We start from the raw sequence: 22,893 nt of genomic DNA on the forward strand, positions 1-22,893 counted from the left end.
GCAAAAAAAAAGTAATTAGATTACTTTTACTTTCCCATAAGCACGCTGCTTTACTGCGTTACTAAACCGTTGTGATTTTGTTTGTGAGAGTGTCTCATGACAATGACGTGTGACGTCCGTGGCAGCAAGAGATGTGTGCAGATCAACAATGGAAAATATGGAGTGATTACTAAACTTCAGATCTGAGCGAGCTCCGAGCACGCTGCCACGGGAATGTGACATTCACAGAGAAACCCCCAGATCCTCCCACTGACATGACCGCTGCGGTACCGGGCAAACCTCCACCCACCCCACTCCTGCTAAACAGGTGAAAATAGATTTAAGAGCGACAGGACTCAGTGCTGCTGAATCTTTGCTTTTATTTATTTTTTGCTGTGCATCTATTTGAAAGAGAGAGTGTAAAAAAAATGTATATGCTGGAATATGCAGAAAATAGGTTGAAATGTTAAACACATTTCTTCCAGTCAAACACTGTTGAATATAATTTAATTTTACTTGATGCAATGTGCATAAAGTTAAAAGATTAAAACTAATAAAGCCTTTTTAAAAAAGAGGCTTTCCATTTGATTAAGTTTTATATGATGGGTTATGCAGAAGAAAATAGAATTGGGCTGAAAAGTCTGTTGCTTTATTACTTATTCAGGTTGTGTATCAAGTTTAAGTAAGTAACGAATTAACTAACTTATTTCTGTTAGTAACCCATGGAAAACATGGGGGGAAGGGATAAAATAGCTTTTTTTTTTCAAAAACAAAGACAGAAATAAGTAACTAATTACTTTTGAAAATAAGTTATCAGTAAAGTAACTGGAACAACACTGGACACCCATAAATGTGAATGTGCGAATGGTTGTCTGTCTCTGTGTTAGCCTGTGACAGATTGAAGATTATCCTGGTTGTACCCTAATGTAGTTTAGTTTGCATGTGAATAGCTGGCACAACTCTTTCAGGTCTTAGAGTTTCAGTGAAACTGTGTTATGACTGAACAACAGGATTTCATATCAACATAGGGTGAGTTGAAAAAAACAGACACAGGCTTGAAACATGAAATTTAACAGTTTTATTTTTAATATTTGGTTTAAATCAAGTAAACTGAACTTTAAGATTGAAATATCTGTCTTTAAATTTTTGTGCAACATCGTCATATTCATCTTTAATTTTCTAAGGGTAATTTATTACTTTTTATTTATTCCTTCTTTTGCAAATTTTGCATTTACAATCACTTAAAAATCTTTGATTTGTAATATTTCACAAGACACACAAAACATTAAAGATTCTTAGACTCAAACCTGTATTAGAGGTTCCTAAATGTCAGACTTTATATACCTGTAAAAAGCCTACTCCATGATGAGAGGGAGCTGTAGTGCTACTGAAGAACAGGAAGAAGAACTTAGAGGCTCCACTCCAGACTAGAAAGCCTTTTTTCAGAGGGCCCTGTTAAAAGCAGGCATTTTTCAGCATCCTGGTTACAATAAAGCTCCTTCCGGCTGCAGATAAATGCATACTCATAAGAGGAACCCTCCCCAGCACCACCACCATTTCTAAAAGGTTTACTGCTCTCCTTTCTGCTTCCCCCCTTTTTTCTTTTGCCCTCCTCTTCACAACCCTGTTTTTCTTCAAGGGCCAGATCAGCACAGTGGTTGCAGGAATTTAAGGAAGCGGATAGAGTCTGAACATGCAGGTGCAAGAGATTTGGTTCCAGCAATGGTATGGTACAGAAGGAGGAGGGTAATAAGGTGCCAGGAGGTGGAGGACAGGAAGGCAGTGACGGAAGAAGCCGAAGACGTGAGGAAGTGTAGGCAGCTTAATTTATATTTGTTGTGTGGATAACGAGCAGGGTAAAGAGAGCAGAGAAGCATTGTTACTAAAAAAAGAACCCTTTCTATTCACACCATGTTTGTTCATGCTTAAAATCTTAAATCTTAGTCTTCCTGATGATTTTGGTAAAGAGCAGCTCCATTTAATTAACTTTTAACAGCAGCTTCATCAGCAAGGTGGAGTTTTCCTCAGAGGATCAGTGTAACTCCAGCTTGTTAGACTCCACTCTCATCAGCTACCACACTACACTACATGGCTCCTGTCTTTTTATTCAGTGTGGAAGCTGCTTTCAGCTTCTCATTTATTCACAAAGGGTTACCACAGCAGGAAGCTCCACATGTTTAATTTGGTCGTGTTTTTAAGATCGATACTCTTCTTGATGAAACTGCAGAGGGATTTGTGTCTCCTTCCCCAACTATGAGATATGACTAAAAGACCTGGAAAGGCAAGACAGGATGCACGCATGCTTCACACATACATGATGCTCATTTATTAGTAGTGAATGCTCTAGAGAGTTAGCTACAGTATTTGAACAGTGGGACCATCTGACACAAAATTTACCAGCATGGAAAGTGACTTTTCCTGTAGAAGAGTTACTAACATGTATGAATACCTATTACTCCAGAGGACTGTAGTTTCATTCCTGTTGGGATCAACCAGCAACCCTAATGTGAGGCAACTGTACATAGATGTCAAATGTCATAAAGGACAAAAGAAGAAACTGGGGGAAAGGGGGAGTAGGAAGTGGAGCCTGCTAGGGCCAATTAGATTGATAATAGTGGGCCTGAGCATGTAGAGGCAACTGTAAGGGGTCAACGTGACAAGAAGAGAGGTAAATGGAGAAGAAGGAGGGGCTGAGGAAGAAGCAAGTGGTGGGAACATGACCAGGGCCTTGCCCACACTAAGGGCATGACAGGCGATGGAAGGTGGCTCTTGTTGCAGACATAAAATCACTAGAGTGGACCAGCACAACATCAAATAGACTTGAAATCAGCTTCTGCATGAATAGTTTCCTTTTTTCCACTGAAAACAGACAGACATTTGTGTTTGTGTACATGGCTACTCATGCACGCCACACAGGAAAAGTGTAAAATCAGTGCAGGTCCCTCTACTTTGATTCTACTTACAGTAGGTCTATGTCATTGGAAACCCCTGGGAGGTCCTGTGTCGTTGGGAACTCTCGCCTCTTGTTAGCCACTACATGGCTACAGTCTTTGATCAGCTCAGCTGACTCTTAAGCTCAGCTTAGAGCTGTAGAAGTTTGTGGAGAGGGAGAGAGGTGGCGAGGACAGAGAGACTGATGGCACCCACTGAACCATGTATCCTCTGTTGAGGATGGAGGCAGGAAGGAGAGGGTACAGATGGAGAGACATTAAGGTGATGTGGGATAAGCAGAATGGAAGGTAAATGGAAGAAGAGCATGGCCAAATGAAGAGTGTCTTCCATTCCTCCCAATCCAGTCAGTCAGTGAGACGAGGGTTAACCACAGTGAGTTTAGGAAACAGCAGGACGAAAAGAATTCAATGTTTAAGACTGTGGAACATTCATTCAAAATGCTCCCATAAACCTCTCACAGGGTGTAAAGGGGGTGTCTTTTTAGGGTGTAGACACCCAAAATGACATAATCAGTGTAATTAGGCCATCAGTCAACAGGCCTGTCTCTACTGCATTGTCACTGTTGATTCTTTGTGTATCACAGCACTTGAAACTGCTGTCTGCTTTGTGGAGAAGACGGCCTGTTCAACTCCTAATGAGGAGAGCCAACAGTCTCTTCAGGGATACTTGAGTTTGCCCAGAGGAGCTCTCCTTGGGGCATAAGCATACATTATTCATTTGTGTGCTTAGTTAGCATTCATTCAGGCACCACCCTCTCATGTGGGTTCTGAGTAAAAACCATTAACAGGAAAGGTTTGACATTCTGTAATTACAGAGTACTGGAGAGGACTACAGGCTCTCTGGGAATACTTCTAATTCATGCACAAGCTCGCATCCCAAGTATTCCCAGTTTTGTATTATTTTCTTGACATGTAACTTTCCTTTATGTGACATCAAAGAGAGTCTGCTTCACTGAACAATGACTTTTCTCAAATACAGTAATCCATGACCTGCCCGTTGATTTGCCTAATTCTCCTCCAATACTGTTTACATGTCTACATGTCCACATGTGCTTCACACAGCAATGGTAACACTGGCTAATCTGATTGGCCCCTGATGTTTTAATTGTGTGTGCGTGGGTTGTTAACCACGTTTGGTGGTTTCGTGTTTAGGGAGAGTCGCATCAAAGAGGTAAGAGCAGAGAGCAGTGAAGGGGTCTGTCCACAGTGATGAGGGCTAGAGGTCATACTGATGGTACAGGGATCCTGAGGTGAAATAAGGCTGGGTAATGGACTTTGTTTGTTTCGCAAAACATTCACTAATATCAGCATAATCTCATGTTTTAATAATTTATTTCTTAGACCTGCTCATGAGTGTTTCAACCTGCAGTGAAAGGACATGACTGATGCAGAAAAATCAACTACCAGTGGTCTTTGTTCCATCTAGTTCTTCGGCTACACTCGTGCATCATTACATGAAATAGCACTGATATCTTAAAAACACAAAATAACTCAATTAAGCTAAAAAACTGTATAGCCTTAAGAAAGTTAACAGTGACAGTAACAGTTGCACAAAAAGCTTTAATTTGCTTGGAAGTATTGAACTCTAAAGTAAAAGGTCATCTGGTCAGAGTCTAGATCTACCGTGCTGCAGAATGATCAGTGCATTGCGGTAAGGTAAGAAAGGTTGTAATGCACCCATCATGCCTTCACATTTACGGTACAAAGGCAGTATTATGGTTTGGGGTAGTTTTTCAAAAAATGAGGTCAGGTGACTACTTGAATATACTGAATTACTAGGTTTTTTTTCATTAATGGTACATATATATAAAAGCTGATAAAAGCTAATGGCAGCCGATACCAGGACATTATGCACAAGAACAGTGAGCTCAGGGACACCAGGCTCAGTCCACTCCTGTGCATCCTCCTCACCTACAACTGCATCCACTTCCAGAGCAATGCCTCTATCATCAAGTTCACTGTTGCTATGCTTATTATTCTTTACTTTTAGTTTATCTAAACTAGTTAGTTTAGTTTAGTTTAGCAGTTTATAAGACAATAAACTTCTTGATTGATTTGTTGGTCAATATTCCAGAATGACACTGCCATGAGTAGTTCAGGGACCATGGGACTAGAGGTGGGTTTTATAATCGATTTATCGATTAAAATCGATTCTGACTTGGATAACGTAAAATCGATTCATTAAAATCCTGAATCGATTTTTTAATATAAATTTATTTTGCCCGAAATGCCAGAATCTCAGGTGAAATCTTACAAAATTTCAACAACCACCAAACAGCTAAAACAGTAAATGAGAGCAGGAACACGGATTCTGCACAAAGACTTAGACACACAGCGCGACCCGCGGATCAGAATCAGTTAGATGTCGCCTTTCTCACAGTCGGGGCTGAAAGCCGACAGCTCGCTGATTGTGATCTGTTGGTGGGTCGGCGCTTTGTGTTCACGCCCTTTATGCGCTGATTCTAAAGCTGTTAGTTTGATGTCTCTCCAAACAATATTGATTGAACCAGCAGCAAAAGAAGATCCAAACTACGTAACTACGGAAGATCCATACTACATAAACATCGTCATGAATTCACTCTGACTTTTACTGTTTTCCTTCGACCACGATGCACAGCTCTCTCTCTGTCTCTCTCTCTCTGTACTTCAAGAACAGTTTCCCGTCTAAAAATCTGTTTTCTTCATTATTCGCTTGCTTGTTACGCACAAGTCTACCGTTGTTTGCAGCGCTGTCGGCCGACGGTTTTTTCCCCGTTTTATATACTTCCGAAAAGAAAACCTCATTTCTGCCGTTCAACAGGCTTCTGAACAAATTTAAACTTTTTAAAATTATGCAAAATGCAAAACGCTTAGCCGTGTCTCTAATAAAACCGCTGTAACTTCAGAGGTAATGTTCATAAGTTGATTAACGGTTTTCTTTCGTTTTTGATCTACTGCAGAATACTTTTGTAAAATCCCAGGCCAGGAAAACCACCTTCATGTTTTTCTGTGTTTTATCTTCAGCTACTTTGACACAAAGGCCTCTGCTGTGACGCTCACACCTTTGATAAAGTCTTGCATATGTCAGCTTCCTTTTTATAGATACAAAAATATGTAAATGTACTGATCTGAATTATAATATTTCTGACTGTCAAAATTTCCCAGATTCAAATCGAATCGAATCGAATCGAATTAAATCGAATCGTGGATCGAATCGATTCGGGACCTTGTGAATCGGAATTGAATCGATTCTAGAAATCAGTGACGATACCCAGCCCCACATGGGACATAACGGCTCCAGACCTTAAACTCATTCAGCATCTTTGGGATGTGCTAGAGAAGAATTAATGCAGACATGTGACTTTCGCATCATCGCTACAAGCTCGTGACAAAATACATGGACAGAAATACATGTTGTGAACTAATGGACACAATGTCACGGTAAATGCGTGCAGTAATAAAAGCTAAAGACAGTCCATATATATTTGAGTCCGTGACATTTTTTTCATTTGTTTTGACTGTGTAGTGAATATGCTGGTGTAGTATCCTCTGCTTAAACATGTACTTGGCACACTGTTGTGAATTCTCAAAGCAATATGTTTCAAATTCAAACAATGCTCAGCCGACTTTCAGTTTTATTTGTACTTCTGTAACCTCACCAGCAACAGTCTGTTGTTATGACTCAAAATCAGAAGGGTCTTCAAAGCCTCACTAAAGCCCCCTCTTTACCACCCCACTACACATGACCCTGAGCACTTGTTTTGCCTCTCTTTCATCTCTTCTTGCCTCTCGACCTCTGGGTCACCTCTGTGCTCGGACCAGAACTCGCCCTCATATGTGAAACCTCTCATTAAAACACACAACAGTCACAGTCATGTACGCACAGCCAGATCTACACAAATAGCGATGATAAGAAGTGGGGAAGGTTGTAGCTCTCCATGTAAGGGTCTGTGCAGGTGTTCAGAAAAGGTCAGTGGTTTTAGTTAGGTCACATGCATGTTCACATGTTTTTGATGTTGTTGTTGCTCAAGTTCAAGGCTGACTTGGTAGGAGAGGTAGACGTGGTAGACAAAAAGACAAGCTGGAGAGCATGTGAAGAAAAGGCAATTTTCATTAAACTACTCTTTGTTCTTTGGTGTCCACCCCAAAACAACTTTGAGGATACTGACCAGAACATGTTTACTATGTAGACAGTGCATGTGTGTGTGTGTGAGTGTGAGAGCAGGGTGGGGGTGAGACATGTCTCTTATAGATGTGAGAAACTGGCCGTGTCTCTCAGTGTGTCGACACTCTAATTGGCAGAATAGAATTATTGAGTTAGTCTGGAGTGAACTGAAGCTAATTTAATGAGGCGAGTTGAAGGACAGCTGATAGGGCATGCAGCTATGGGAAAAACGGGTTCCTGCACTCTCCACACACACACACAAAGGGCCGGAGTGTGTCTTCCATTTACAGCTGGTAAGGATGTACAGTTGGCTGAACTCTCTCGCGCTCTCTTTCTCTCTCTTCATTTGTTGGGGTTGCCATGGTGATAAGGGGAGGCTTGCCTTGGCGGCCCATAATTTGCAGAGAGCCTGTCTGGATGTGACATGCTCTTTACAGGCTCGGCATTGTTTGGAGCTGATTTATGTACATTTGTTGCGCTTCATCACAACCTTCCCCACACCTCCAACGGAGGGGGTAGACTTTGAAAGAATCAGCACATGTACCATGCACTGATTCTTTGGAATTCCCCGGTTGGATTAGCACAGTCTTATAAGAATTGCCTAATTCTGTCTCCACCTATGGTGTTTTCCCTCCAAAGCCAGATCTTTTTGCTTTTCCTTTCCCTCTCTGTTTGAAACGGCTCTTACTCTCCTCTATCAACCCTTTCCTCCTCCCTCCCAGTAGGCGTTGCTACAACACAGTCCAATCAGAAACCAACCCATTTATTCATCCCTCCATGGTCAGCTTGTTGTGTCCACATGTTTCTTTTTTCTTTTTTCCCATTTTTTCCTTCTACCCCTCATTGTGCCACATGAGCCTGGAGTAGATAGAAAGACTGTAGTGGAGCGAAAGTTAGCAAGCAACTGAGAGAAAGACAGAGAGAGAGAGACTGGAGGAAGTCATGCAGAGTGTGAGGCAGCCCAGCGGCAATGCTTGATGAACTGAACTGCTGACCAGTTCTTTCTTCACTTTGACTGAACCTCACAGGGATCAAGAAATCAGACGAGAGATTCCTGATCTGAAGAGATCAGCTCGTTGTCTTCACTGAGGAGCAGAAAAACCAGGCAAGGACGTGGAGAGGAAAAAGAGAGCATTAGAGACAAGGAGACAGAAGAGAGTTCTACAAATGCGAATTGGAGCAGAGGAGCACAAGGAGATGCTCAGAGGGACCAGATAGTGGCAAGAAAAGCAAGACAAGTAGCAAGTGTGCCCACAGAGACCGCTCAAAGAAAGGGCGACGCATTAGGAGGAGTTAGAAGCTGTTGCGAGTCAAGCAGGGAGAGAAAGAACAAGACAAGACAGAAAACAGAGAGACAGTGTTAGAGAAGGATGGCTAACTCAGGTCTACAGTTGTTAGGTTACTTTCTGGCGTTGGGTGGCTGGATTGGCATCATCTCCACAACTGCCTTGCCCCAGTGGAAGCAGTCATCGTACGCCGGCGATGCCATCATCACGGCTGTGGGTCTGTACGAGGGGCTGTGGATGAGCTGTGCCTCACAGAGTACGGGACAGGTGCAGTGCAAGATCTTTGACTCCATGCTCTCGCTGGACAGTGAGTACCACATTTGAATTTGCTCCTAAAACCCAAGGATCTCTAACTTGTAGCAGTGCACTTTTCCTACTCACAATGATGTCCCTGTCTTTAAAGAAATCCATTACGATCGATGTTAGGTATCACTTCTGTTTGGAGTGCAGGTTCATTGTAAAGGATTTTCAGGTTTGCTTCTGTTGGATGTGAAGTTACTGTGAAGTTATATTCAATGTATAATTACTCAGATGACGAAGAGTAAAATTCAATTAAACTGCTAATGTGCTGATAAACTTTTTTCACTTTTCAATCACACTCCTTCCTTTCTTTCAAACTACTTTCCTTCTTTTATTTTATATTTTTAATTACTGTAACATTTGTCAACCTTTTGTTCTGCTTTGTTATACAAAATTTTCCCAAGAAACATCTTTTGTGGTACACTACACATGTATTATAGTTATTATATACTACACAGTTATTATAGTATGGCCCATTCATGTGTGCCGACTTTTGATATTAATCAGCAGCAAAAACAGAAGAAAAACAACTCCCTGAGTGCTAAATGCTAACTGGGATGCAATAAACATGCAAGCTATAAATCTTACTTCAAATGCTGCTGTTCACATCTTTATTACAGCTTAGTTTCTTTATTAGAACTCCAAAACACCATGCATAGAGTGTGATGAGTAGGAGGGGGTGAGGAATGTGGGGTTCGGACGTAAATTAGCTCAGAATACGAGTCTCCTGTCATCTCCAATCTGTGAGCTGGACCTAGTGAGTCATAATTAAAGGCACACAGATTATATGAATCCATCCATCTACTGTCTGCTTAAATTATCCTATTAGAGATTCTAATGAAAGACTAGCGGGTGTTAAGGGGGGGGGGAGGCTTGGTCAGAAGGCACTTTCACAATACAATTCATTTGTTTTTCTCTGTGGTTACTGCTGTGGCACGCTTTCCTTGGAACAACAAATGAGGCACTTTGCAAACATTTTGGCGGTTCTGTGAGTCCTCCTATCAACACACTTTCTGATGGCGATCGTTGTGATGGGGCGTCCGAGCTGATCTCCCATCTCCTTTGGTTCCTTGCAGCAATAAGAACAGTGTATTGTCTTTGGGCATGAATAGAGGCTGTTAGGAGAAGAAAAGGGTAGTTGTTGAGCTAAAGTCCAGAGATATTCCCAGAATGTGCTCTATCGTCCCCACACGAGCACATTGTTCCACTTGTCCGTTAACCTCTTAACATCCATCGAGTCTCCTCGAGTTATTGTTGGATTTTGCTAGATGGACAATTATTCCGAAACTAGAAGATGTTACCTTTCAAATAAAGACTATACAGTCATTTGGCATGACAGATTTTTATGTTCCAAGCTTTTCCATTTAAATCTTATAAACAGGTGATACATTTATAAAACTCTGTAGATGTTAACAAATTACCAGAAATTCATCTAGAAAACAGGGGGCAGGGTTAGGACTAGGATAACATACCCAATTGTTACAGAATAAAACGTTCTTGAACAATCCCTGCTTTGTTTAGATTTTCCCCCAGACACATTACGAAACAGAACTGATTTAATCACATGTCCCGGATCAGGTCGGAATCTCGGGTATTGGTTTGATCAGGCACAAATAGGTCTGAAGGAGCTCCTCTCGCCTGGGTATGTTCGCAGCAGGAGCAGCATGTGACGGCGGGTATAATTGTTCACTAGACTGTGCTGATGTGTCCAAGCAAATGTGGTGGAAAGTGCTGCAGGTTTACTGAGCATTTTGCTCAAGAAGAAGACGGTGGTCAAAATAACAGATGGCTGTTATTTGCCAGATGAGGTGAAGGAGGATGGTGGTGCTGAAAGGACAGCTCTTTGCATCCAGTAAAATCTGAGCGTGACATTGAAGACATATCGACCTGCCTCTGCCAATCTGTGTGTCGCACTAAATAGCAACCTCTTGCGCATTTGACATAAAAGGCATAGGTGTTTCCTGTGGATGCCAGACATTCATGTAAAAGGTTAAGTCTGCTTTATAAATCGAACTTGACAATGAGTTTCTGAAGACACTATTCATAGTAAAATAGTTTCTATTATGCAATACATCTTGAAATGTATGCACATTTGGTCAGCCAAACCTACTTTATCTATGGCCAGTTAGGTAGAAATGTTCTTGTATTAGATTCTTGTATTTCTTTTACGATCAAAGCCAACAATGTGTCCCTCCAAACTATTTGACATTTATACCCATCTGTCAGTCTTTGTCCCCATGCTTTGCCCCTTCCACGATTCTTGACCTATGTCTTTAAAAACACAAATACATGTGTTGTAAAAAGGCTAAAATGTCCATAATAAAACTGTCAGTCAGGACACTAGTTTGACATCCAGGTGGGAGCTACTTTCCTTTTCACTTTCTGTTTGTGTAAGTTCTGGTAAGCCACAAAGTCAGCTCAGCTCAGTAGTGATTCTGGCAAATCAGCTGATTACTACATCAGCCCACATCAGCTGATGGCTCAGCTGATACCATTCTACACATCCATTTGGAAAATCCTATGAGAGCTGCTTCAACCTAACACACCCCCAACTGGTCGTGGCAGATGGCCCCGCACCTCCCTGAGCCTGGTTCTGCCGGAGGTTTCCTCCTTTTAAACTGTTTTTCCTTCCCACTGTTGTCAAAGTGATTGCTCATAGGTGGCTGTCTGATAGTTGGGGTTTCTCTGTATTATTGTAGGGTATTTACCTTACAATATTAAGCAACTTAAGACATCTGTTATTGGGATCTGGTGCTATATAAATACAATTGAATGGAACGGAATTAAAATTCTGCAAAGCAAGCTACTTTGCAACCCACCTCCATGCTAGCTCTTCTTTTGATACTTTATCTGACTTACTCACAAGGGTTGTCATTGATGCCTCCTCTGATCTGAGCTGGGGTCTTGCTTCTGCCCTTCACACCTTATGCTTAACTTGTATGCACATTTAAGGGCGGTATCAGATAAGTCATGCAGATGTAATTAGCAGTTGTCTTAAGCTACAGTAATCTATACTGAGTAAAAAATATCATGGTTTACACAGGTTCACACTGTTTAGAATAAAAAACAAGCTGAGAGTCAGACATGGTAAAAAATGGTTTTATAGGACAAATATTTCAAATATTTAGTATGCATCCAAAACAGCCAATGAGGGTTTGCAGTGTGTGTGGACTCACACAGACACTAATATTGATATTTACCTACAACAAATGCTTCAAATGCTGTGTGAATTGCACAGCATTCACACAGCATTGTGTGAATGCTGTAGGCATTCACACTATTGAGTTGGCTTTGACAAGTTAATATGGGTCCTTTAACTGGTATACACTGAAAAGAAATGACTAAAGGGTCAAGAGAAACAGAAGTTTATTCTTTGAGTTGAAATTGCATTGGAGGACTAAACTGTAAGTGTAAGGCACCGAGCAGGCAGAGAGCCAGTCTGTACAAAATAGACTCAAGTGACCTCACAATGGGACCTTACAGAGCCCACACACACACACACACACACACACACACACACACACACACACACACACACACACACACACACACACACACACACTGAAAGGTTGTGGCTGGTACTGCCAATCTTAGCAGTGGAAAAAGAGAACCTAGTGGGTGGGTGAGCCAGCCTTCAACCAACTCTCTTTCTCACTTTCAATCCCTTCTTCTAGTCTCACCAAGGAAAACCGGTCAGTGGAGTCATTAGCCTAAACCCCCACACACCAGGAATGTCTACAGTGAATGAAAAACAACAGCAAAAATTTTTCAAATCCCTCTCTCTGGAAGACCATTCAGATACTCCATCAAAAGGAGCGATGGAGCCATAAATCAGACTTCAAAGATTGTTCCCCCTTCAAGTCCCTTCAGATCAGCTTTTGAAATGCTGCTTCACTGCTGCACCATGAATGATGGTGTGTGTATTTCTGTCACAATGACAAACGTGACTTTAGCTTCCATCTCAGGCTGATACTCGACTGCTCTTTTTGAACTTACAGTTCATTCAGCGAATGGGGTACAGAACTCAGAGAATCGGATATTGGTAAAAATCATAGAAGCACTGCAGCAAAGAAAAAAATTAATACCTTGTTTTGGGAAAATACATTTATTTAATCAGATTTGACTGGCAATTTTAAACATGCACTTTTTTTAGTCCCAAAGATCAATGCCCTGAAAGACAGTGTTGGCTGCTGAGTGGTAAAAGTTGCTCGTAGGAGGAATTAGTTTTTTTGCTACTTGAGTCACAGAGCAAGGAACATCTCTACCTGAGCATTTGTTAACAGTAGAACAAGTCAACAAACACTTTTTCTGACACAGTTCTTGAAATCCTTACTACACACCAAACTATTCAGTAAGAACTTACAATGTTAACCACAGTGTAATAAGGGCACATTTAAAATGTCAATATTAATGTTAATGTTAAGAAATACTGAAATGATAACTGATAATATTTACAAGTCATTATTAAAGTTCTACATTATGTTTATTTATAACATTATAGTTTGTATAATAAAAAAATAGAATTAATTTTAACATGTGGTATATTGTATTGTATTGTGTATCGTACTGCAGCTGACAAGATTCACTTCAGTTTTATTTATAGAGCGACAAATCACTGCAACAGTTGCCTTAATGTGCTAGAGATTATGACCATTATATAACAATTAAATCCTTGCATTTACATTTTTTATGCTATACCATAATCAACAATTTTATGATAAAGGTTTAATTTCTGACCTGTTCTCATTCCTGGGGGATCAAATATTGATGCTTTAGGCACGTGCGCTTTGAAGATTCAGTGTCAGTGCTGTGGGAATAGTGAGACCAACACCCCTGACTTTGGCCGTATGGTGAACCAAAGCAAGTCAAGACTGTCTAAGAATAAAAGGAAACTAAATACTTAGTAAACATTTACAAACCAATATCATCAGCAGACACTTTACAGCTACCACCAGACAATGTCCTCACATGTACCACTGACCTACTATTATAAATTACCATTATATTGTTGGTGCACAATAAAAAAAAAACTACCAATTTATTATTTAGTAATAACCAACAGTCCTTCTTCTTCTTGTGCTTCTTCTTCTTCTTCTTCTTCTTTTTTTTACCTAGTAACATCCACAATGTTTTCAGGAGATAAATAAAATGATATATTCCAAAGGTCCTGGAATATAATGAGTGCATAATGGGATTTTTTTTTAATGTGTCCTGGAGCTGTAAAAGCTAACAGAGGGGCAACACTAAAAAAATGAGTTTGCTGACTCTATTGAATTGTTTTCTGTTCAGCGTGTTTCCTGGGACATGCAAACACAACACCGGCTGCCGTTTTTTGAAAGTGATGCCTGTGATCTTGGCTGTGAAACCTCTATGAAAAATCCCCCTGTTTACTTTAATTACCATATTTGTCAGCTTTGTCAGATATCACAATCGAGATGCTGGAATTTCCATGTTGTCTACCGCCGCTGGGATTTCAACAATCCCCTCGCTTGCTGTAAATAAGGCACGCTCCATCAGTATTTTGACGGTATTATTAGGCGCTCAGCATTGCTTTGCCTTTAACGTGTCTTTGAGTGGCTGTTGTTGAGGCAGTACACTCACATCGCTGTGGTGACGGCCCCGCGAAAACAATCTTTCTTTGTGACAAAGCCACACTAATCCCACTGTTTGAAACATGTAAAGTGGGGCCTCCTACAGTCAGTGTGAGCCAGAGAGAGACTTTCATCTGAGTCTGTTCCACCTACAGTCAATGTGTCTGTGCTCATATTGTGCTCTTACACATATGTGAGTAAATATGTGTAAATATGTTCCTCCCACTAAGTTATGTGTGTGCTGAGGCCTGTGTGGGTAGAGGATTCGATTTTAGAGACGGCAAAACCACAGTGGAATGATGTGGAGAAGATTTGAAGGATCATTTACGGTTCCAGAGTTTGGCCAGTAAAGTCACCTCTGGAACTACCCTGCTTGGAAAAGTAGGACAGTGGTGGACTCTCCCTAATGATCTGTCTGTCACAAATGCATGTGGTCTCCCATCAACCCTGCATGGCATGTATAGCTTCATTCCCCTCAGTTTTCACTTTCATGTTTAGAAATATTTGTGTCTTTCCAAATGATGGGCTGAAAGACTCTTTTCTTTTCTGTTTTCTCATCTCCTCACCACTTCTACATCCTCTACTTCATGTTTTATCTCTTTCCTCCCCTCTTTTTTCTCTAGTCCACATCCAGACATGCCGGGCCCTTATGGTGGTGTCAGTACTGCTGGGCTTTATTGGGATCATTGTCAGCGTGGTGGGCATGAAGTGTACCAAGGTGGGAGATAACAACCCAGCCACCAAGTCCCGCATCGCTATGACTGGAGGAGCACTCTTTCTGCTTGCAGGTGCAACTGTTGTTTTGCTTCATTTACCAGCATAAAAAGACACTGTATTTCTGGCATTCAATGCATTTAGCAAGAGTGCTCTGGCATTTTTCTTGCAGTAGGGGTCTTCTGGGTAATTAGAGTCCCTGCTGTAAACAGGAAGTGGTCATTTTCGAGGCATTAGCTCTTGACCTCAGACCACAATCCCAAGGAAAGAAATTAAACTAAACAAGTATTTACTAAGCCAAGCCATTGGTGTTGTTGTAGCAACAGAATTAATTAGTGTAGTAAACTGACAGATAAGATAAAATAAAACGTTAGGAAAAAAATGACAGAAATTTCTGTGTATGTGCATCTCTCTCCACACACACACACATGGACGCATACACACACACACACACACACACACACACTCTTATGTGTGTACATCATTTCCAAAGAATGATGGAAAAACACTGTGTTCACTCACCTCCTATCCCTCATTGACTCAACATGTCCACATTTTGGACAGCGATGATTCCAGACTTGTGAATTCGTTTCTGCTACCATCTCTTGCACTGATGCTGCCTTCACCAGACAACAGCAAGTAAATCACATCTGCTTCCACAGACTGGGAGAAGAACATCTTGCTGTTTACACTGAAGGATCTAAGCTTCCACACATTCCACCCCATTCTTGTACACAGCATCGCTGTTGATCCTTCATTCCAGTCTTTCCTTCAGGTGAACACCTAAGAACCTGTAGCTATCCGTTGTTTCAACCTCCTCACCCATGAGACATTTCCTGGGCTTAGTTGTAGTTTTTTCCCCTAGAAGAAAAAAATTCCTTTGTCTCACTGACATTCAGAAAGAGGTGATTTCTGCCAGACCACCCTGCAAAGCACCTTGCCCGCTCCCTCTACTCCAGTTCCTGTAGTGTCATCAGAAAAGTTCTGCAGGTAGCATGGTCCTCACCTGTTTCTCCCTCCACAGGTTTATGCACACTGGTTTCTGTGTCCTGGTATGCCACTCAGGTGTCCTATCAGTTCTTTAACCCAAACACACCACCCAATGCCAGGTATGTGAATCATATTGTGATACACTCCTTTCTGTTTGAGCTGAGGGTTTAATCTCTTCATTAAAGAGCAAAAAACACCATAATCAAGTTGCGACTGCTACAATACTGTCAGTGTATTCAAAACCTGGAAGTATCAGATCTCGAATAAATATCACAATATCATATAATGAGATTGCAATGTTTACAATAGTTTAATATTTCTTTAAAATGTTGTTGAAAAGAAAAATGCAGAGGTGGAAAACACTAAATAGCCTGAATAAAAGATACCTGACAGTGATACTGTTTTCATTGGTCTAACACTGTTTTCAGTTATCACTCTGTTGTATTTGTGCTCAGTCTTCTTATTTTTTTGTTTGTTTGTATATTTGAAAATGTCATATTTTAGACTAGTCAAGAGGTTTTGTTGTACATAGAAGAAACAGGCATAAGTAAGGGTTTGAGGGACAATTAACATGATGTGATAAACTGGAACTACAGCCAGTGACAAAGATTCTGCAGTCAAATTACTGTTAAACTTAACGTGTTCTGTTTACAAAAACCACCTAGATGTGGCAAATAAAAATAATTAGGACTAGTTGCAGACACGACTGTTTTCAGCTGCTAATATCTGTATGACATATACGTCTAAAATAGCCAATGTTACTGGTTGCTGTTAAAAAGATGAGTTTAGCTGTAAACTGTAGTTATTACTAAAATAGTCAACATCTGTCGCCAATAGTTGCTAATAATGGCTGAAAAATATGACCAGTTGGTGATACAAATCACAAATAAACAATAATAGCTAGTTAGCTGCAAACATTTGGTTGGTAAGGGAAAAACCATTGATTCATTTAGCAACATCATTTCCAAATATTTGATAATTTTGGCTTAGAAACATGATCAATGTGCGATGCTAATAGTTCCCAGTTATGAAAAAAAAAAAGACAAAAACAACAAAACAAATCATTTAATGCTAGTAGTTGTTACTTTTATCAAGTATTACAGCTGTAAAGCTCCTCTTATGACTAATGTGTATGCTAATGGTTAGTCTTGAATATCTAATAATTAAAATAATACATTTTTTATCCATTTTATATCGCCCACACTTCAATATCCATTTATCCTTTATTTTTGTGTATGTCTTTTTATGTCAGCATTTACACCTTATGCCTTGTTTATGCCTTGTTTCCTGTGCAGGTATGAGTTTGGCTCAGCCTTGTTTGTCGGATGGGCAGCAGCCAGTCTGACTGTTCTGGGTGGCTCTTTGCTGTGCTGCTCCTGCTCCAAAGAAGATATGCGAGGACAGCAATATTACCGCCAATCACAGCCTTCCACAGCAAGGGAGTACGTGTAAACCCCAACCCCTTCCAGCAGTCACCCAAACAGAGAGCAGAGGACACGCTTGGCACCACCCTCTTTTTTCCCCTTGTAAATCTAACAAAAAGACTATCATGCATACACACATGCAATCATTTAGCTCAAAGACACTTCTTATCTTACACAGCAATACACGATATATGAAGTTGTACATATATGAGCATATTATCTACCAGTAGGATGTATGTGGCTATGAACCTAAAGAAGTACAAACTTATACGTAGAAAGTGTTAAGCTTGTATTGTGAGTTGACATCTCCTGCTTGTCATGATTTAATGTACTTTAAGAGGTAAGTACAGCGATACGATGAACACAAATTTAAGCATGGTACAGAAAAACATCGTTTGGAGCAAATTACACAGCAAATTAAAGGGCATTTCTTATCGGAGGAAGTACTGCAAAACTTGCTGAACTTTTACTAGCATGTCCTGTGCTTCCTGGTTGGAGCTGCATTGGTGTTTTACCTCCAAATTGCCACGTATGTTCACAGTCTACTGTTGCAGTTAAGTGTGTAAGGGGTCAAGGCCTGACCCTGTGTGCAAATGAGAAAAAAATGATTTAATTTTGTAACTCACAGAGTTTAGAGCTCTAAACCACCAAACCTTTTCTATCTTTATATAGAATTCAAAACAAAACAAAGAATTTCTATGTTCTTAATTTATTTATTTAAGCTGTCGAGTGTTATTCAAACAAACATAATGAATGACAGTAAAGAAGCAGGCGTGTCTGGTGTCCTCCTAAGTGAGGAAGCCCCTGGACAACCATCTTATTAACAGCTGAGAAAATTTCTCACATATGGTAAAACTACACAGTCCTTTTTTACACCACAAGGACTTGATGAAGATCGAACATGCAGACACAATCTGAACTGCAGCAGTGGAGGGTGAATTGTTAGTTAAAGGTGTCTGTTTAGATGTGTAATGAGTATGACTGCTGCTGATTATCGCTCTTCCATTATACTTAACACGAGGAGAAAGAGGAGACTGTCATCGACACATATCATCACGCTCCATTTACTAACACCATCATTCCAGATTCATACACTCCCTCATCTCATAAGCTGTTGTATAACTAAACCAGTGCCTAAGATCTAAGCTATTCACACACATGAATAATCTTACTGAGAAGCTAAAAGATGTCAGCATACTATTATCTTTATATAATTTAGCATGATGAAGTGTTATATTTAACTCCACTGTTTGGTTGATTGCATATAGAAAAAACAGGTGGTCTTCAACCCACCGACTACTCATTGAAGGTGAGGCACAATAGATACTTGCAACTATCGCCACATTAGACCCTTTAAAACTCAGCTGCTGCTAAATTGGCTCTTGAGTTCTCCCTTCATGCTCCCACATCACTTTGCCCCCATTTATGTTTCTAAAAGAGATGGTCCATCACTGTTCCACATAAAAAAGCCATTAACTTTTCTTAGAATAGGTCCCAGTTGCCCCATTTCCCAGTTACATGGCTTCTCTTCTTAGAAGAGACTTATTTGTGGAGAGCTCTATTATTCTCAAACTTGGCAGGTGGACGGTGAAGGTCTATAGGAAATTCTTTGTACTTGTACTAAATAAAATGAGATGTCAATGGGATGTCAAGCATCTCTGCTCTGCTGTCGTAGCGACTGTGACATCTCCCCATTTCTATATGACTGGAAATGAGCAACTAGGCCTATAAAGCCAACAGACAAGTGTTTACAGAGGTCAAGTCTGAAAGCCCTTTTCCCAGACACCTCTATGGAGGGAAGACTTTTATTTTTTTGCAGCTTCGAGTATGTCTCTTGTGGCAGAGAATGCAGGATTAAGGCAGTTCCACATCACCCCAGACAACAGTATAGCTGTTCATTGACTCTATATGTTTCTGCCCACCTTTATTAGTCATTCTGTAGGGTAAATGTTTTATTTTAACCCGAACAGTGCTAGCCAGCTTCCATGTAACACTGATTCTGAAACCTGTCGGCTAACATCTCAGTCATCCCTCTGGCTCTCTAACATGGTGGGAATCTGAGAGTTCTTGATGTGTCTTATCCTGACTGTCTTCTTCTCTCCTCTAATTCAGGGCAGAGTTGTTGAGTGAAACTAGTTTCCCTGACTGATCAGCCCCCGCCTTTTTATCGAGGACTTTCCGACTCTCCCACCACTGTCTCCCCATCCCCCCTTCATTTCCTGTTACCTCTTTACCTTCCAATTTGGACCTCTTGTAGATGATTTCCTTTTTCTCAATAATACATCTGCACCTTATCACTTTTAATGGGAACCAAGGTGTACTGTCTTCTTCCGACCCCCTCTCCGTCTCTGAGCCGTCTCTGTAAATATGGACTCATGTGGTCAGACGTTTTCTTTAAGAAATAAGATATCAACCCTCTGCTACACCTCCTGTTCCCCCTTCTGTCCAAATATTGGTGCAAAGTTAACAATAAACTGAAACATACTGTTGTGCTGATTCGTAGTTTCACTTACAGCCTATGACCTCTGGGTGTTTTTGTAAATGTGAGGTTTTTTTCTTGTCGCTGTGACTGAAACGTGTCTTTTTTCCCTTTTGAATTGCAGACCAAATGTTAAAAGTACCCCACCAGAGAAAAGGGAGCAGTACTTGTAGTTTGGGAGAGTCTTCTGGCCCTACCATGGTTTAAATTCTGTCAACAGACAAAACCCTTTCACTGAGAAATTCAAAACAGACAAGAATGAATTTATGAACAGCAAACACTCAAGCATATTGCAACAACATATATTAATCTTTGTTGAGATTAATGAAATTGTTTGGGGAAATGTTTTATGAATTAGATGTACTTAGGGGGTTTGACATCCTCATCTGTGTTGTTGACTTTGGGAGAGACAGTCATTCAGGGTATGTTTTCTATAACATGTTAAAAAACCCAGGTGTATATACCACCAACTTTACTCCTTTTTTTTTTTACTACATATAATGTTTTACTACAGTGCCTTATAACACATGTTTGCACACATGTATGTGAATTCTCTGTTTTCCATCCCATCTGAGGGATGTGTGTCCACAGCTACTCTGCAAGGACTTGTGTTTCCCTTTGTTTCTATTGTTGGAGTTCCAAAAACGAATGTGAAGCTACTCTACAGTACCACTTATGAACAAAAAGGACAAATACATGATAGATCTGCCACGTGTTGCCTTATGCCACTGTAAACTCTGTGCCTGTTTCCAAGTAGTCTGGGCTGAGGATATACCAAGTGCATCCATTGTGTATCGTCAGGTGCCAATATGATTTTGTGTGAATGGAAGAGTCGTCGTATTATTGACTCTTAAGGACGTACTGTATTGTGTGCTGTCTCCTGTACTAAGGAATGCCAGTTTGCTGAGAGTTAAAATGCCTGCATTTATTTACCATGCCTTTCTTTTTCTCTAATATTTACCTCCTTCATGTCGTGTATCATCTCATTTACCTGTATACCCGTCTGTTTCCTTTAGAATGAAGTAAACAGAGATGGAAAAATGGATTTGGCTATGACTCAGTACTTTATCAGTTGTTTCCCTACTTTTCACCCTTGCCTGACTTTTTGCCCACTCCCCCCACTCATTCCTCCATTCCAGCTCAAATCCTTCTTTTGCACCCTGTTGTTCAATAATTGCAGATGTGGAATTCCACTTCTGCTCCACTGGACTGAAGCCTTGTTGGCGCTGTGCTGAGCAAGTTAACCTTGCGAGTCCACCTTTGAGAATGTCTGGTGTTGTAGAGTTTGAGCTAGAAAACATTTTAAATTGTGATCTTGGCTAGAATTACTCATTTTTAAATGACTTAAACAGGATAAGAGCGAGGGTCGTGCTTTTTCAAGTACTATTTTAATACGATATGCACATGTCTGTAAACATTACTAATTGTTCTGTTTTTTGTTATTGCTTATTTTGCTTTTGCTTTCTATGAAGATTAAGTGTTTTCGTAAACAGAAGATACAAACTTCACAGTTATGATTTTGGAGAAATAGACCCGGTGAAGTTTAGCCAAAGCTCATGCAAGATTTTGAGTCTCTGGGCTAGAATATCCAAATGGCAGCCTTCCAAAGTGTGTCTCTTTCAACCAAATCACCAAAAAGGAACGCTAACAATTCAATTCAATTCAATTCAATGTCATTTATACAGCGCCAAACACCAACAACAGTCCCCTCAAGGCTCAATAATACATACAGAGAAAAACCCAACAATCATATGACCCCCTATGAGCAAGCACTTTGGCGACAGTGGGAAGGAAAAACTCCCTTTTAGCAGGAAGAAACCAGGCTCAGGGAGGGGCGGGGCCATCTGCTGCGACCGGGTGGGGAGAGAGAAGGAAGACAGGATAAAAGACATGCTGTGGAGCGACAGAGATTAATAACATGTATGATTCAATGCAGAGAGGTCTAACAATCAGTCATTATCTGGATGATGGAGTATCTGCAAGGAGCCAGCATGGTATGGTAAACTTATAGAAAGATTATGGTTTTCAGTACTGAAAAATTGTTACGCTTTTTTGGTCGTTAATGATAAAAAGTCAATCTGCGAATGTAATGGTGGTGATCAGACAACATTAAATCCTGTGTGCTTCATGCCCATCCACCATCCCAACCTCCACCTCATCTGCAGTTCTTGTACTGGCCCCAAAGGATGGCTTTGGATATTACTCGTGACCAGTGAAGTCATTCACAGAGGTAACAGAGGAGAGCTAAACTGTGTAATAGCCTTTGTTCATGTTTTGGTCAATCTTGTTTTCTTGCCAAGCTGCATAGGGTAAAAAGAGGAAACCCTTGGCAGAAGAGACTGAAAAATATAAATCCGATGAAAGAAAAGGTAAATCAACAATACCTTGATCTGGTTTTTGTTAAGAACAAAAGCATTTTTCTAACTTAACACACCAGTTAAAACTAATTCTCCATAGAGAAGACTGTGGAGATGTCCAATACAATCCACTGCTGAAAAATTAAATATCCAACTCTTGTAACCTAAAAAAGTCAAGGTTTGATTAGGTTTAATTAAATTAAAAAACATTAAGTTTAGGCAGAGATCCTTAATTGGCCTCAAACAGAATATGAGGTAACTGTTTAATAGAAGAATTGTTACAAAGAGGATTTTTCATACAATTGCAGTCATTCAGAATAATACGATACCTTTACATTTCAATATAAAAGTACCAATTATCAAAACAATTTATTTTATGTCCAGTTCTGTAAGCATGGATTTCAAAGAGTCTAATACCTTCTCTGATTAAAATACTAGTAAACTATACTCCATATATATTGGGACCAAAATTCAGTTTAACTATCAGCTAACTTTAGCAAGCTTGTTAGCAAGGTAAACCATAAACTTGACAAGTTTAAGTGCAAAACAAAGACAACTTATTTAGAATACTAAATACTAAGAGCTAATAGAATACAAAACTTTCTCTCACCAAAAGAAGAAACTTCTTGGACTCTACTGATAGTCAGATATTTTTTTTAAAATCTCCCTAAAGCTGCT

General features: G+C 40.2%; 1 protein-coding gene across 3 annotated transcripts; it reads left to right on the top strand.

Moving 5' to 3' along the window:
• The first annotated feature begins 7,883 nt into the window (after positions 1–7,883).
• cldn19 (claudin 19) lies at positions 7,884–20,903 on the top strand. Of its 3 annotated transcripts, none has more exons than XM_040003230.1 (5): positions 7,884–8,667; positions 14,875–15,039; positions 15,990–16,074; positions 17,251–17,397; positions 19,492–20,903. In XM_040003230.1, exons 1-5 carry the CDS (start codon positions 8,445–8,447, stop codon positions 19,526–19,528), a joined length of 657 nt encoding a protein of 218 aa, XP_039859164.1. In that variant the 5' UTR covers positions 7,884–8,444; the 3' UTR covers positions 19,529–20,903. The 3 variants fall into 3 exon arrangements, with proteins under 3 accessions (XP_039859164.1, XP_039859165.1, XP_039859163.1); XM_040003229.1 differs by having other exon boundaries at positions 7,886–8,667; positions 19,983–20,903; XM_040003231.1 differs by having other exon boundaries at positions 7,885–8,667; positions 17,251–20,903.
• The last annotated feature ends 1,990 nt before the right edge of the window (positions 20,904–22,893 follow it).

Source organism: Simochromis diagramma, unplaced genomic scaffold (genome assembly GCF_900408965.1).
Source record: "Simochromis diagramma unplaced genomic scaffold, fSimDia1.1 OVJJ01000646.1, whole genome shotgun sequence".
Lineage (NCBI taxonomy): Eukaryota > Metazoa > Chordata > Actinopteri > Cichliformes > Cichlidae > Simochromis > Simochromis diagramma.

Bases quoted from the DNA above. Each gene is read 5' to 3' on its own strand.
- cldn19 (XM_040003229.1), top strand. From the start codon at position 8,445: ATGGCTAACTCAGGTCTACAGTTGTTAGGTTACTTTCTGGCGTTGGGT. The intron at 8,668-14,874 runs GTGAGTACCACA...TTTTTTCTCTAG, and splicing joins CTCCATGCTCTCGCTGGACA to TCCACATCCAGACATGCCGG. The intron at 17,398-19,982 runs GTACGTGTAAAC...TTTGAATTGCAG, and splicing joins CAGCCTTCCACAGCAAGGGA to ACCAAATGTTAAAAGTACCC.